The sequence below is a fragment of the Ascaphus truei genome, chromosome 1 (genome assembly GCF_040206685.1).
Source record: "Ascaphus truei isolate aAscTru1 chromosome 1, aAscTru1.hap1, whole genome shotgun sequence".
Taxonomy (NCBI): Eukaryota; Metazoa; Chordata; class Amphibia; order Anura; family Ascaphidae; genus Ascaphus; species Ascaphus truei.
In genome coordinates, this window is record NC_134483.1 from 337,573,882 (window position 1) to 337,590,325 (window position 16,444).

Here is a 16,444-nt window from a genome sequence, read left to right on the forward strand (position 1 = left end):
CAGGTAGGAGGCTGAGGGAGCGGGGAGCCCGGGCAGAGAGCCGCCATGGGGCCAGAGGTGACGGGGACCCGCTGAGAGACGCGTGTTCCCTGATCCGTTACACTGATGCTTCGTCTTTCTGCTGGGTACCAATCTGTGTATTACAAAAAAACAAAACCGAACTTGCACTCACCACTTTTTCTCTTGTCGTTGGTGCTCCGGGCCAGTATTCTCACTGCCGAGTCCAAAAAATCTGTAAAAAAAAAAAAAAACTCTTCCGATCACCACACAAACAATTAATATTAAGTACAAAAACTTGCTGACTCCTTAAGCACTTGCAAAAAAAAAGAAAAAAAAGATTACTCCTTTGATGATCACATACAGTATTACAAAAATAGTTATCCAGATTAAAAAATATTAGCAGGCATGTCACAGACCTTGTAGAGTTACATACTGTAATCACCACCGAAAGCAAAGTAATGCTAGCGTTTCAGGGCCTCCTTGCCCTTGCCTCAGGCTGCGTTGCTTTGCTTTCTGTGGTGATTATGTCAAGGGCTTTGACATGCCTGCTAATATTTTTTTTAATCTGGATAACTATTTTTGTAATATTGTATGTGATCATTAAAGGAGTAACTTTGTATTTTTTTTTTTATTTTTTTTGCAAGTGCTTAAGGAGTCAGCAATATTAATTGTTTTGAGCTCAGGTCCGAAGAGTTTTTTTTTTTTTTTTTTAACAATCTTTACATTGCAATCTCCCATAACGATCTGTAGGTGACCATTTCCTTTATGTTAAGTTGGTTGATTTCATGGTAGAAGTCTTCCACTGAATTGTCTGCGTGACTTGATGTTGGAGCGTACACTTGGATTATTTGAAGCCTGTATCTTTTTGTCAACTGAATAACCATTTAGGCTGCTTTTGTTGATAAGCTTTCATACTCCACAAGGTTGTTTCTCCATCTAATGTTAACGATGAAACCTATTCCACTGATTCTTCGATTATCTGTACCTCTGTAATAGAATAGATGTCCGCTTTTGAGCTCAATGAGGCCTGCAATATTCAATGTAATCTTTTCAAGTTAGTCTTCCTGTTCTTCCATTGCTGCTTCACTGGAGTGAGTCCGGCAGTTGTAGGTAGTCAGATTAAGGTTTGAATGACAGTTTTTGTTTAACCTCCCAGGATTTTTAGCACCCTCTGCCTTCATGCTTTCTTCCTGAACACTGGCAAGCCCAGGCACAATCCAGCCTCTAGAGAATGAGGGCCGTTGCTTTTCAGTGTGTTCCATATTTGGGGGTTGGGTCCTTACTTGCTTTGAGGCAATGAGATAAGGTTTCCAGGAAGGACATATATGTATGTGTATACATTATATGTGTGTGTGTGTGTATATATATATATATATATAGATATATATATATATATATATATATATATATATATATCTATATATATATATATATATATATATATAGATATAGATATATATCAAATGGAAATACAACTGTATGCTCATTTGCATGTCTTAGGCAAGTCTGCAACCCCGCCTTTCACCATTATCACACAGCACTTCCACTGCAGCAAGGGATTCTGGGAAATGACATGCAAATGAGCACACAGTGCCACTTTTTGCTTCAAAAACCATTTTTAACATGGTTCCCTATAGGCTTAAGCTTGCTGCATGGTCACAGCTTTGAGCACAGCCAGTGTTAAGATGCATAGCCAGAAAACGCCCCCACAGACAGCCGTTTTGACCTTAATGGGTCTCATCAGTGATATATATATATATATCTCTTAATATATAAATTTGAAATTTGTAGGGTTGTTGGTAGATGTGGTGAATCTGATTGGTCCTCAGCCTCTGGCCAATCAGATTGGTGGCTCTATGACATCACCCAACTGCCACTCTTTTCTTCTCCTCACCCGCAGCTCACCTTCCCCCTCGGCCTCACCCAACTGACACAAACACACACACACACCTCTTCACCCAGCTCACCTCCCCACCGGCTCACCCCCCATCACCCCCCCAGCTCACCTCCCCGCCATCTCACCCCCCCAGCTCACCTCCCCACCGGTTCCCCCCTCATCACCCCCCAGGCTTACCCGAGCCCCGGCCAGCAGCAGCATGCGGGTAGTGTTGCCGCCGACACAGCTCCGCGCCGGGGGGGACAGGCAGTGGGCAGGCAGCCTCCGGAAGGACCCCCTTTTTCCTGCAGCTGCCTCCGGTAAGATGGCGGCGCCGAGTGGGTAGGCAGCCTCCGGAAGGACCCCCTTCCTCCTGCAGCTGCCTCCGGTAAGATGGCGGCGCCGAGTGGACAGGCAGTGGGCGGGCAGCCTCAGGAAGGACCCCCTTCCTCCTGCAGCTGCCCCCGGTAAGATGGCGGCGCCCAGCGGACAGGCGCTGGCGCAGGGGGGGGTGGGAAGTCAGGAGAGAGGGGGGAGGGAGTCAGGAGAGAGGGGGGGGGGAGAGAGGAAGTCAGGAGAGAGGGGGGGGGAGAGAGGAAGTCAGGAGAGAGGGGGGGAGAGAGAGGGAGTCAGGAGAGGGGGAGAGAGGGAGTCAGGAGAGGAGGGGGGGAGAGGGAATCAGGAGAGAGGGGGGAGAGGGAGTCAGGAAAGAGGGGGGGGGGAGAGGGAATCACGAGAGAGGGGGGGGGGGAAGCCCACTGACTGACACACACACTCACTGACTGACTGACACACACACTCACTCACTGACTGACACACACAATCACTGACTGACTGACACACACTTCCCACCTCAGTCAGCTCAGCTGCCAAACACATGGGGGGCATGGAGCTGTGAACAGGGGGGGGGCGGAGCTTTGAACGGGGGTGGGGGGAGGGGGGAAACAAACATTGAATGGGGGGGAATCGGAGCTGTGAACAGTGGGGGGAGGGGGGCGCAGCTCTGAACAGCTGTGAAAAGGGGGGGAAGGGAGTTGAGAGGGAGGATGGGGGAGCCAGAACATTACATCACGGGCAACGCCAGTTATATCAGCTAGTATATATATAATCAAAAACAAATAGTCGATACCGTTCTGTGGCTAACGAAATGCTGAAATGCTCTTCTTCGGGCGGTGTTACAATTGATTGAGCCCAAAATTTTTTTTACTTTCAAACAGGGCAGCATGGAATGTTTTCTGTGGGTAAAGCCTAACCCTCTCCCCCCCATCCCCCGTGCTGAATGCGATTTCTGACTTTAAGTGTTAGAGGTCATTAATCGCATTTTGCACATTGTATCGGTATCGACTATTTATTTTTGATTATTAAACTCGGCTAACACAGTACAGATACCTCTACGTATATATATATATATATATATATATATATATATATATATATATAGATGTATAGATGTATAGATGTATAGATGTATAGACATATATAGATATATAATATTATTTAATAAATAAGAATAACTGACTTCTAATTCAGCTCTCCCTGTCATCATACTTACATTAGAAGGTATCTATCTATGATTAAATGTATGTGGCGTATAACTGCCAGATCTATAAGTTTAAAAGGTACCAAATATACATCTTGCTTTACAGTAAAGCTCACGCAAAACCTTGATTGACTCCCCTAATAGTCTCCTATTCAGCATAGTTCTTCAAATTGTATTTAATAGCGGCTTTAAGATTGTATTCCTTTCAGTGCCTTGTTTCTAGTCACATTTATTAGTTGTCTAGACGGATCCTAACCATTGTATATGAACAATACTTTACTATTACCTATTTAAATATAAGTTTGTGTGTGAACACATCTATCCAATCGGTACAAAGAAGTACCTGTATCATATTAGATTTTATTTACTATTGTGATAAAACACAAGATTCATAATATAATATGCTCTTGTAATATCTCTGTGTTCATTTTTAATGTCTGGTCGGGGTTCTCCTCTATTGTACTACATTATATGAAAGTTGGTACTGTTATGCACTGCTTCCCTGGTTGTCTCTATGTAGAATATATACATATTCTAATAATAGTTAGGCTTTAATCTACCAAACACAGACATTAACACAGTTGGAGCAAGAGAGAAAAAATAACGTTCTTTTTGCATGGTCTTTCAACAGAGAGGATTCTTGACAACCAGATTGAGACAGGATTGCTGAAGCCTGAGATGAAGGAAAAAGTGACATACACATTGCTCAGGAAGCATCGGCATCAGACCAAGAAATCCAACCTGCGCTCCTTAGCTGACATAGGCAAGACTGTCTCCAGTGCAAGTAGGATGTTTTCCAACCCCGATAACGGTAATGTAGAGGCCAGTTAATGCTTCTGCTTTTTATTTTGTTCAAGATCCTCATGCCGTAGCAACATCTTTAAATATGTAGTAGTTGTCAATCCCCATTGTAGTTTTTAGATACATCACAAACTCCATGATTCTATTGCCCCCCTTTTCCATATAACCCATTCCATAGCACAATCTACATACATCTCATGTTATTGTGACGCCTGTATTCACTACTCTATTCTTGGCATTCAGGGTAAACGCAATACTGTATGTTTAATTTGCCATATTAAATTGGTAAGAAAGGGTCTGATGAATGAATACCTATCACTCCTAAACATGGCCAAAGTGAAAATTGCTTCTACTGTATATTGAGGCTATAAAAGTTAAGACTTTGGATATGTATTTGTAGATTTAGGCACATGTTCTTGTAGGGCATGTGATAGACAATCATGCATTTAAAATAGTATTTAACTGTGGTATTTGACCAACAGGTAAAGACAAACTTGAAAAGAAGCCATAACATAATGAATGTAATTAATTGACGTTCTGCCCAATGGTGTTGTAAATTTATATATAATGGGGGGCAACTCCATACTTTATTCAATTATATTTATTAGGATCAACATTTCGGTGCTGCTATGGCAAGTTCATCAGTGACCAAATGGCGATCTTAATGGCTATGAATTTGTTACGTCGTGGAGTTGCCCAGCATTCTATATAGATATACAGAGTATAAAGTCAGTGGTGATCACCCACTTTGCTGTACTGGTTACACTCTCATCATATGCACGGACAAAGCAATTTAGATATCTGGTACATACATAATGGTATGATTCAACTACATCAATATCGGGACAAACATGTCATATAGAGGGTGTGTGGAGTAAGTGGTGTTATTCATCTTTTACAAAGTCATGATAAAGAATGTAGATATGAGGCACTTTTTATTCTACGAGTGACATTGTTTAAGTATTTGATATACAGGGCATGTCATGTTGTAATTTACCTGATACACTCTAAATACAGTTTAACAGAAGAACATGCCTTTCTTTTAAACCAGTAGACAGACAGGTTGGTACAGCAGCACTTAGTAAATATTTCCCTAAGCAGTGTTGCTTCATAAGACACCATTCAGTGCTGGAAAAATCCTTGCAGCCCATTGAGGTGTACCACTTTTATAACTATCTAAAGGGCATTGTATTGGTGTTTTTACTGGTGTTCATCAAGATTATCTGTCCTATTAGTAATGCACACAAAGTGTATCCTAAAACTAGTACCATCAATTAATTTCATGGAAGTTGTACCAGTACTCTTTGAGTGTAATGATTGTCATCGCAAAGCTTCCATTTCGCTACCATTTGTGCATCATAATATACAGTATGTATATGGAGGCACATTGTTTTCTCAATGCCTATTAATCCTGTATTGTGATCCACACAGGAGGGAGAGAGGAGGGCCTGATGAAAAACTCATTCCTCTCAGGTGAATAACAGGGTCTCATATTTGTACTGTACGTTATTATAAAGGGATGCATTAATAATTGTGCTGCAGGAAATCCTTGCAGTGGAGAGGTTGACAGTGGTCCTTTATTACATACCATTGTGACACCTATCAAATGTGATTGTGTGTATGTGTGCATTATATACTGTATGTATATGAAGGACTATTTGTTAATGGATAAAGCTAGCAATGATTGCATGGCCTTCGTTGAGGAAGGAATATGACTGCGAGGAAGTGGAGAAAGCTTGGGCCTTGCTAATTTTTTCAGTATACAGTTAGGTCCGGAAATAATTTGACACTGATACAAATGTTGTTATTTTGTCTGTTTACCAAGATAAATTCAAGTAACAGTTAAATAATGAATATGGGCTTAAAGTGCAGTCTATCAGCTTTAATTTGAGGGTATTCACATCCAAATTGGAGGAAGGGTTTAGGAATTACATCTCTTTAATATGTAGCCCCCTCATTTTCAAGGGACCAAAAGTAATTGGACAATTGACTCAAAATCTGTTTCATGGACAGGTGTGGGCTATTCCTTCGTTATTTCATCATCAATTAAGCAGGTTAAAGGTCTGGAGTTGATTCCAGATGTGGTATTCGCATTTGGAAGCTGTTGCTGTGAACCCACAACATACGGTCAAAGGAGCTCTCAATGCAAGTGAAACAGGGCATCCTTAGGCTGCGAAAAAAAAAGGGAAAATCCATCAGAGAGATAGCAGAAACATTAGGAGTGGCCAAATCAACAGTTTGGTACATTCTGAGAAAAAAAGAACGCACTGGTGAGCTCTGAAACACAAAAAGGCCTGGACGTCCACGGAAGACAACAGTGGTGGATGATCCTTTCCATGGTAAAGGAAAAACCCCTTCACAACATAAAGCCAAGTGAAGAACACTCTCCAGGAGGTAGGCATGTCATTATCCAAGTCTACCTTAAAGAGAAGAATTCACAAGAGCAAATACAGAGGGTTCACCACAAGGTGCAAACCATTCATAAGCCTCAAGAATAGAAAGACCAGATTAGACTTTGCCAAACAATATCTAAAAAAGCCAGCCCAGTTCTGGAACAGCATTCTTTGGACAGATGAAACTACAGTAAGATCAACCTGTAACAGAATGATGGGAAGAAAAAAGTATGGAGAAGGCTTGGAACGGCTCATGATCCAAAGCATACCACATCATCTGTAAAACACGGTGGTGGCAGTGTGATGGCATGGACATGCATGGCTTACAATCGCACTGGCTCACTAGTGTTTATTGATGATGTGACAGAAGACAGAATAGCCGGATGAATTCTGAAGTGTATAGGGATATATTGTCTGTACAAATTCAGTGAAGTTGATTGGACGGCGCTTCACTTTACAGATGGACAATGACCCAAAACATACTGCGAAAGCAACCCAGGAGTTTTTTAAGGCAAAGAAGTGGAATATTCTGCAATGGCCGAGTCAATCACCTGATCTCAACCCGATCGAGCATGCATTTCACTTGCTGAAGACAAAACTTAAGGCAGAAAGACCCACGAACAAACAACAACTGAAGACAGCTGCAGTAAAGGCCTGGCAAAGCATCACAATGGAGGAAACCCAGCGTTTGGTGATGTCCTTGCGCTCCAGACTTCAAGCAGTCATTGCCCCCAAAGGATTCTCGACAAAGTATTAAAAATGAACATTTTATTTATGATTGTGTTAATTTGTCCAATTACATTTGAGCCCCTGAAATAAGGGGACTGTGTAGGAAAATGGTTGCAATTTCTAAACATTTCATACAATATTTTTGTTCAACCCCTTGAATTAAAGCTGAAAGTCTGCACTTCTATTGCATCTCGGTTGTTTCATTTCAAATCCATTGTGGTGGCGAACAGAGCCAAAATTATGAAACTTGTGTCAGTGTCCAATTATTTCCAGCCCTAACTGTATATTAGGATTGTCTGTTGTATGCAGAAGGTAACATTAATATTGACACCCAGGGCTTATTTAATGGTGATCATAATATCTCAACATGTCTTTTTGTAGACGTAAACATTGGAAATGTTACACAAATTATTTAATGCTAACATTGTTTTTATGGTTACCTAAATTAGGATATATATATATATATATATATATATATATATATAGTCAGATAAGGCAGTTGGCACTCAAGTAACATATTAAACAAATAGTTTAGTCCAATTTACATGAGTGTCCTTTTCCAACCGCAATAATTTTGCTGCTATGTGAGTATGCTAGCAGTAACTGCAAAAACTTGTGAAGGTAAAGGAATTCCTGTATTGAAATCCACAAACAATAAACATTTTACTTTATAAGAAGGTTGGTATCGTGTTTATGAAAGTATAGCTACCGAATAATATTCACCTTCCGTTTCATGCATAGGAAGGTGTATATTCTAATATAATATAGGAAACTAAAGTAGTTACAGTCACAAATACCTACTATATCTCCTAGTTTGTATAATAGATATATCCCCAGACGTATCTTCCTTTGTTTATTTAGTAACAAGCAAACCTAATACACTAAGTCCATCATTTATGAAGTCATCGTACAATAAGTAGTATTTATTTTGTTTCCTCAATGGGAATGAATCAATACCAACAACATTCACTCCATACTATTATAGTCATGTATATAGAATAGATAACCTCTTCATATATTTAGATGAAAAATCTAATAATATAATATATTCATAAAAAACTATAATAATAATAATAATAAAATAATAACAAAAATTATATATACATATATATTTATATTCCAGACTTGCTAGCATTATTTAGTAAACGAGAGTCTAAAAGTATAATATACAGTAGTTTGCCTGAAGGTAAATTTACGAAGTCAGGTGTATATATTATTCAATTTAAGGTAATAAGAAGTCCTAAACAACTGTATTCATGCTATGGGTCATGTGTGAAAAATAAGAATACATAGCTTTTTGAGCAATCCCAATTATAATACAGAATGTTTTGAAGTAGCCGCCATGGTAAAGGATATGATATAGAGGCTAATTCATTATGCGCACAAGTGGCCAGTTGAATTGTGGCTACCAAGATCGTTCGCTTCTGGGTACTGTATATTGAATTACCCCCTTAGTGTGCAGAGAAAAGAGTAATTCAGGTAAATGTCTACTAACCAGCACTAATAACTATATTTATGTATAAGAGTCAAAGATTCCTGAAACATTGTTCTTCAAATTTTTGATATTGTGTTGTAATAGATAAGCCAAGTTATAGAAGAATAAACCAAATAGGGACATATGCCTCTGGACTGCTGGACCTTATAGCTGATAAAAAAAGTTTTAGCCCAACCAGACCTTCATCAGGCTTAGCCCTGCCATAGCCATATATGTGAAACTCCTTGTTAGCAGCCAAAGCTATACCTGCATCCTATCACCAAATGGGTTGTTTGGATAGCGATGGTATGTTATACTGTACATACTGTATGTATGTCATTTTCACATATTAAAGCACAAGTGCATGCAAGATTATTTTCAAATGCGGTAAACTGTATTCTCTTAGGGAATTTGATTGGCTGTAGTAAACCACTTAGCACACTTTTGAGGCTTCTTAATTTAAAACTTCCTCTGCAGTTACATGTGCTAGGTTTAGAGGAAGTGAATAGCGATATGAGCAGAACACACACACACTTCTTCTCTTCCCCGTGTTGGGAGGGAATAGGGGAGTGAACCAAACAAAGTAAAAAAAAAAAATGGTATAGTGTTACTGTAGATTTTTCATTATTGGTATATTAAATATATATATGAAGGAATAGAGTTTATCATTTGAACAAGTTGCTCTTTATCTTCTTTTGGAGTTGAATATGTTGCTTGCTACTATTTTTCTCCCTTCTGCTTAAATTCCACCTTTCTACTGCAATGTTATGAAATGTATTGTGTTAATTACTGTATGTTCTTCTATGTTTGGTACAATACAACATGTCTTCCTACAAGAAGTGGCTTGGTTTTCAGACTACAGTACAGTTTAACACAGATACCCAGCAAGCTCAAACTCCCCCACCCACCACAAAGTGAATATATATTTATGTCAACCAGAGAGCTACTGAGCGTGGCAATTGTATATAACAAGAGACAGGGGGTGCCCAATGCTGCATCCAATTGACAAAACATATAAAGTAAAATGTCTCTTTGGAGGCTGTGGCACCTCCCCCCAGAGCTCACTCCTCCTCCTTCACCCTTTTAACTTGGAAGGTCATTTCACTTGCTGCAGGAATAAGACCCATTATGGTTTTTTCCCCTCTCACAGAGGTAAAAGGAAAGGTTTCACAGTGTAGTGTAGGACCTGCATTATTTTGGTTATACCTTGACGTTGGTATGCAGGCTTATGACGCCTTTGGCCAAAGGGTTAACTAAATAACCAATTATTATTATTGAAGTATTTTACTTTATATGTTTTGTCAATTGGATGCAGCATTGGGCACCCCCTGTCTCTTGTTACAGTACAGTTTAGTTGGTCTGAAATGTTTTTCTTTGCCTACACTTGCATCAGTAATGTGTGAAGACTGTTAGGTTAGGAGCACGCAGAGAAAACATACAAATATAGCAGGCTACATTGTTCCCATTTGGTCGGATATGTTGGATGTTCTGCACCAACACTGCCATTGAATCCTATGAAAAGTCTGTGATATTCTGCGTTCTTTTAGGATTTGTTGTGTTTTCAGGGGAACTACAAAGCCTGCTACATCTGTTCTTAGCACAAATAATTTGACAATACCAATTTTCCCATAAAACCATTCTTCTACCGTAGGATAAGCAGTTCTAATAATCTAAAGTCACATATAATGCAGTAAAAATATCATAAATTATGTACTGTAGGTTTACTACAGTAGATTCATCTCTATAAGATTTCTGCATTTCATCCAGTGGTTTGCCGTTTACTTTCTATCTTTATTCTAATTTACATGATGCAAATTCCACGTTCTGAAAAAACAAACAAACAAAAAAAAAAACACATCAGAAAAATATATGAAGAAAAAACACTAGATGCGAATTTAATGATTTTCTTTTGCTGCTGTTCAAGGCTTTTAGTTGTCTTTTCTGCCTTGTTTTTCTCACCTTTCTTTTACTTTCCCTTTGCTCTTCCTGCTGCTGCTGCTGCTCTTGCAATCTACACTGCTTTCTGCTTCTGGCACTAAAGCACACAGTCCACTAGAGAATTCTGTGCCCTGTCTGGCAATCCGCATGTCGGATGATGATCTCCGAGTGCGGCGCAGTCCCAGCATGGGATGGCTCAGTAAGTTGGGGATAATCTGGAAGGGGTGTGTTGTGGGTGAAAAGTGTAGAAGAAGAGAGTAATGTGTATGAAAGAAGACAAGTGTTTATAACAACAACAAAAAAACCACTAAGCTCAACAAAGATCCTCTATGGCAGGGGTGCGCAAACCTTTGGTGCTACGCCCATCTGCCTGCTCTCCCCCACTGCTCGCGCCCCCTTACCGTTTGTGCCGCCGTCAAATGCTCACGAGACATTTTTATTTCACGATAACATGTAAAAGGTACAGTAGCTGTAGTCCTGAGCGGGCATTCCCTACGCAGCAGCTCCAATGTAGTGTCGCTTCGGCAGGGGTGGCCAGATGTCCCCAATTCCTGGGGTTGTATTCCTACATGTTCTGGTTAAGAGTGCTTCAATTGAATCACAAGGCAGCACGGGACCTCTGTGGAAAAATCATCATTGGTATAATAAACTTTTAGGGACCTTCTGTTGGTCCCAATCTATTGATTGAACTGAAAGAGATTTAATGAGTTTATCATTCTTTGTTTATTTATTATTGATTTTGTCTTTTTTATTTAGTATTTTAGCGCACTTTTTTATTTTGATAAATTACAAACCTTGCCATAGTGTAACAATGTTTGCAAGCCCAAAAATGATTGGTCTCTGAAAGAGTCAAGTACTTGGAACCATATAGATCAGGGAGCAGAGCACTAAAGAATATTCTTTCGATTCTGTCAAGTGCATATCCATGCGCATACGTTAGATGGTAATAGGTTTCACATTTAGAAGTGGATTCACAAAGCTCTGATAACTGGTATTGGAGTTCGAACAGCGTTAAGTGCCATTGATTTGAATGTCCGTTAAAACTGATCGATCTCTTTAGCCCATGATCAGAGCTTTGTCAATTCCCTCTTAATGAATAGAGGGAAACTCAGTGATCCAACCAAATTTTTATCAGCATAAATATTTAGCTATTTTTGTTCTTCCGTACACAATAAATATAAAATGTTCCTTATAAGCTGTTTGGAAGCTGACATATATCTTCCTTTAATAAAATACAGTGCTAATACAGGGATAAGAAAGACAATTTAGAGTTGCAGAAATAATATGGCACCGTTTGCAAAGTGTGCATTTATCATGCATCATATTTGAAAAGTGCAACATTGGGGTTTTCCAGTCTTTTTGCCCTTTAAATGCAGATCCGTTAAACATAAAACAAATTGAGTTAATCATAGAAAAAAAATAATGTTAGCATCTGCACTTCACCCAGGTCTTTGATAAATAAAACCAATGTAATAATAAAAATTGATATTATGAGATATCGCCTCTAAAAATATGGTGAAATTTTGGCTTGGTGCAAAGCCAAGGAAGAATAAAATCCCCAGATTTCCCAGAGAATATTCAATTTGGGAAACCATAGTATTTCTTGATATCATAATTATTGCGCTGTTCCTGGTAGTGTAAAATAAAATACAAAATTAAAGAGTGAGTAAACAGTGCCCCAGATTGTGTGCTACTAATTAAACTACCAAAATGAAAATCTACCACTACAGATAAAGAGAAGCAGTATCATTTTACACTTGGGCCATTATTTATTAAGTTCGTAAGCAGACAATGGAAAAATATCTGCTATTGACTTCAATGGCAGTTTTCGTCCGCTGTGTGAGTGCTGCACTGTACTGTACCTTATTGAATTAGAGTCGTGTAAAAGTCAGTCTGTAGCCGGCAGTGAGAACACTCTTGCACAACTAACAGGCAAGAAAATTGTGTGGTGCTCAGAACAAGGGACAGACAAATATAAAATATGAATATTCCAGCAGAAAGAACCCTTGAAGTATCATATAATTGATATGAGGTTTGAATAGGTAAGTACAAAAAACGCTTGCCTGGAAAAGCTCACAAATCACAGTAGTAAAGGTTTAACACATCCAGTGTCCAGAAATAACAGTGTACTGTATATAAATTGACCATACCTTCCTTCAGCCATCTAGAGATGTGAGTGGTACTGTATAGTCACAGAGGGACTCACTTCATGAGTGCAACATCCAGTCTTCACCTCATGCGTCCTAGGCTACTGTGTGCCATCCGTATATTTTGGTTATAGAAAGACAAAAGTGGAAAAACAAAGCACTACCATTATTGACAGTGAGGGAGAGTTTGGGGGTATGGGTGGCAGTGAAAGGGGGAAAGAGTATTAGTTCTGTTTTTGACATGTTAAGCTCCAGGTATCGATGGGACTTCCAGTAGGAGATTGCGGAGAGGCAGTTGGTGACATGGGACAAGAGAGAGGGGGAGAGGTCAATTTGGGTATCATCGGCATAGATACTGAAATCCAAAAGATTGTATTAGATAAGATGTGTAGTAAAAATAGCAGAGGGCCAAGGACAGAGCCTTGTAGGACCCCAGAAAAAGGAAGTAAAGAGGAGGAGATGACAGAGCGGGAGTCACTGAAAGAGTGGTTTGATAGGTACAGTAGGACATGAACCAGGAAAGGGCTGTGTCACGGAGGCCAATGGAGTGGGGAGAGTGCAGGAGAAGGGGGTGACCAACAGTGTCGATGGCAGCAGAGACATCTATCAGAATTAGTATGGAGAAAGGACGCTTAGACTTAGCTGTGAGTAGGTCATCGGCCACTTTTGTTAGTGCTTTCTCGGTCGAGTGTAGAGGACGGAAACCAGATTGCTTAGAGTCATTCAGGGAGTTGGAGGAAAGAAAGTGAGTCAAGCTGTTGTATACAGGCTGCTCAATTAGCACGGAGGCAAAGGGGAGAAGAGAGATAGGGCAGTATTTAGAGAGGAATGTTGGGTCAAGAGAGGGTTTCTTTAGAATGGGCGTGATGAGTGAATGTTTAAAGGAAGATGGGAATGTGCTAAGGTGGCTTAGGGTAGGATTTAGTGTCCCAGAGAGGGAGAGGAGATCTAAGGGAATAGGATGAAGGGGGCAAGTTCTAGGATGAGACGATGAGAGGAGACGGAGACCTGATCCTCAGTCACAAGGTAACATTAGGTGATGGTGGATGTAGTTGTGCAAATGGAGTGCGTGTGAAGCCTGACATGAAGAGATGTCATGTCTCATGGACTCAGTCTTATCTTTAAAGTAGGTGGTCAGGTCTTGGGCCGTGAGGGCGGAAGGGGGTGCAGTGGGGCAGAGAAGGGAGTTAAAGGTGGCGAATAGACGTTTGGGGTTAGAGCACAGCATTAGTATTAATGAAGAAAAGTAGGTTTGCTTGGCAAGGGAAAGGGCAGTGTTATGGGAGGAGAGTATTAATTTATGGTGGAAGAAATCGGCTCTGGAAACTTTCAGCAGTGCGTGAGCACTTTTGAAGGTAGTGGGTAAAGTTTGTGTGCCATGGTCGTGACTTAAATTGTCAGGGCCGACGTGCGATGGCAGGAGCTGTCTTGTCTAGGTCTGATAGGAGTGTAGTTGTATAGAGAGGGTGTTAGGTCTGGGAAGGAAAGGGTAGAGATTGAATGGAGGAGAGGTTGTAAAGGTGTTGAAAAATTGAGGGGGTCTAGAGAATGAAAGTTTCTGCGTGTATGGGTGGAAGACGGTGTTGTGGAGGGTGCAGAGGGTAGAGTGTGACGCTAAAGGTTAGGAGGTGGTGATCAGAGAGAGGAAAGGGAGTGTTAGAGTTAGAGACTGAGCAGAAGTGGGAGAAAACCAGGTGTAGAGTGTCAATGGCAGTGGGCACTTGCAACCATGTTAACATGCAGCTGTTCCTAATCGTGTAAAATACATATTTTTAACCACTTTTTTGCACCTTTTTTATTGGTACAGTATTATTATTCTGTTGCAAACTCTATTTCAGAGTTTCTTAGTCACTCAAAATTGGGTTTGACATACTGCACAATTTGCATTATTAGTTGTGTTAAAGTGTTTATTTGCGCTTGTTTATAGTTTTTATGCTAACATTTTTAGCAGGTGAAAATGGTTCCATCTCAAACTATAGCACAGTATAGTATTTTGTAGAGGGTGAACAAAAAATGAATTTACCAAAAAGAAAGTTGAATAAGTTTTTTATAATTTCAGATAGCAACAAAATTCAAAACAAAATATCTTCTGAATTCTTGTAAGTTTTATTTAATTCAATTAATAAACTTCTTCATGTCTTCCATTAATAACAAATTACCCTTTGATAGAAAGTGTTCATCTAATTCTACCTTTTCAATTAATTATTGACAAGTGTTTATTCTGCTTTCATAATCTTCCTCTAAAAGTTCTGAATTTCCTGCACTTTGTGGGCTTTTAACTTCAATTGCTTATTGCCTATTCTATGGACAGAGGAGAGTGGGGTGTTTAACTTGGCCTCGCCTTTTCTAATTGACTTCTTAGGGGTTCTTGTAAATGAACATAGACTTGTTTAGTATTTGGAGCAGTAATAAAGCCAAAAAGATGCTTGAACCATAACACAATAACACTGGGCATACTAGCACATAGTGACATGATAAATGTATATACATTTTCTTTCATTCCAAAATTAGGCTATTTTAGGTAATACAAATGAATTGATAAGAATTCAATAATGTGATAGTTTTGAAAGAGGGCATGAAAAAGAAGAACCTTTGGAACCGAATTTTAATAACGTAATAAATTAAATGTTTACAAAGTTGGGCCAAGTTGCATGCCCTTTGTTGCCTGGCTTCCTTACTGACACTCCTTACTGACACTGACTAATTTGTAATACAATTATTGTTGCGCTAAGTACGAGCTGACAGTATGGAATATTGGATTCTTAATTTGCTTCTGAATCTATGAATGTTTTTGAAAATTATCCATCTAAAGATACTTTAAATACAGTACAGATTTATATTTATAGTTGTTTTATTCTGAAACAAATACATAAACATAATTTTAACAGTAGGTATTTCATGGTACAACATGAATTAAATGAAAGCTGAACTTTCTGTCCTTGTCCTGACAATTGTTATTGAAACCTAACCCCAGGATGTCACTATATAATAATATATTTTTTACATTTATAACAAAATACACCCTGAGACAGTCTGATTATCTTTTTGGAACAGTGGGTTCAGTAATGTATTTTAAACACAAACAGCGGCGTTAAGTGCTGGAAACACTGCTAATTTCCAGCTACGTGGTTTCCATATGGTTGAAGGGAGTTTTTTTTTAAAGATCTGTCAAGGAAAGAACACATTGACATTTCAGGAGGGAGTTGTTGACGTCATGTGACAATTCTATTCTTTGTCACTGTTTGTCATTGCTTTCGTAGGAAAGCAGAACTATTGTAGTGACTTATATTTAAGAGAATAAGAGTGCTTTTTCCCCTTTTTTTGCGGTTTCAAATTATTTGCCGTAGTGGGCGAAAGAAGGTTCCCCAGTGCCTTTTTCAATTATGGCAAAGCTTTAAGTCATTTGAATGTTCTAAACATTTGTTCTTATTCTACTAATTTGTGCATTAATAATTATATCTATATTATTTTGTTCTTAAATGTATAGTTGTGAAATACTAAAGAATGGGAGGGCAATTTCTATAATTAATGTAGCCTGAACATTTT

The 16,444-nt window shown here is 39.3% G+C and overlaps 1 protein-coding gene across 7 annotated transcripts in view; it reads left to right on the plus strand.

Annotated features, from left to right (window-relative positions):
• SLC4A4 (solute carrier family 4 member 4) overlaps positions 1–16,444 on the plus strand; it is a 289,901-nt gene that overhangs the window by 193,724 nt on the left and 79,733 nt on the right. For 3 of the 7 annotated variants that reach the window (XM_075607963.1, XM_075607994.1, XM_075607974.1), the window contains exons 6-8: positions 4,048–4,227; positions 5,649–5,690; positions 10,855–10,950. In XM_075607963.1, the coding sequence (XP_075464078.1) occupies positions 4,048–4,227; positions 5,649–5,690; positions 10,855–10,950 (318 nt within the window). The remainder of the gene's footprint in view (positions 1–4,047; positions 4,228–5,648; positions 5,691–10,854; positions 10,951–16,444) is intronic. The other 4 variants (XM_075608014.1, XM_075608024.1, XM_075607983.1 and 1 more) reach the window with 3 other exon arrangements.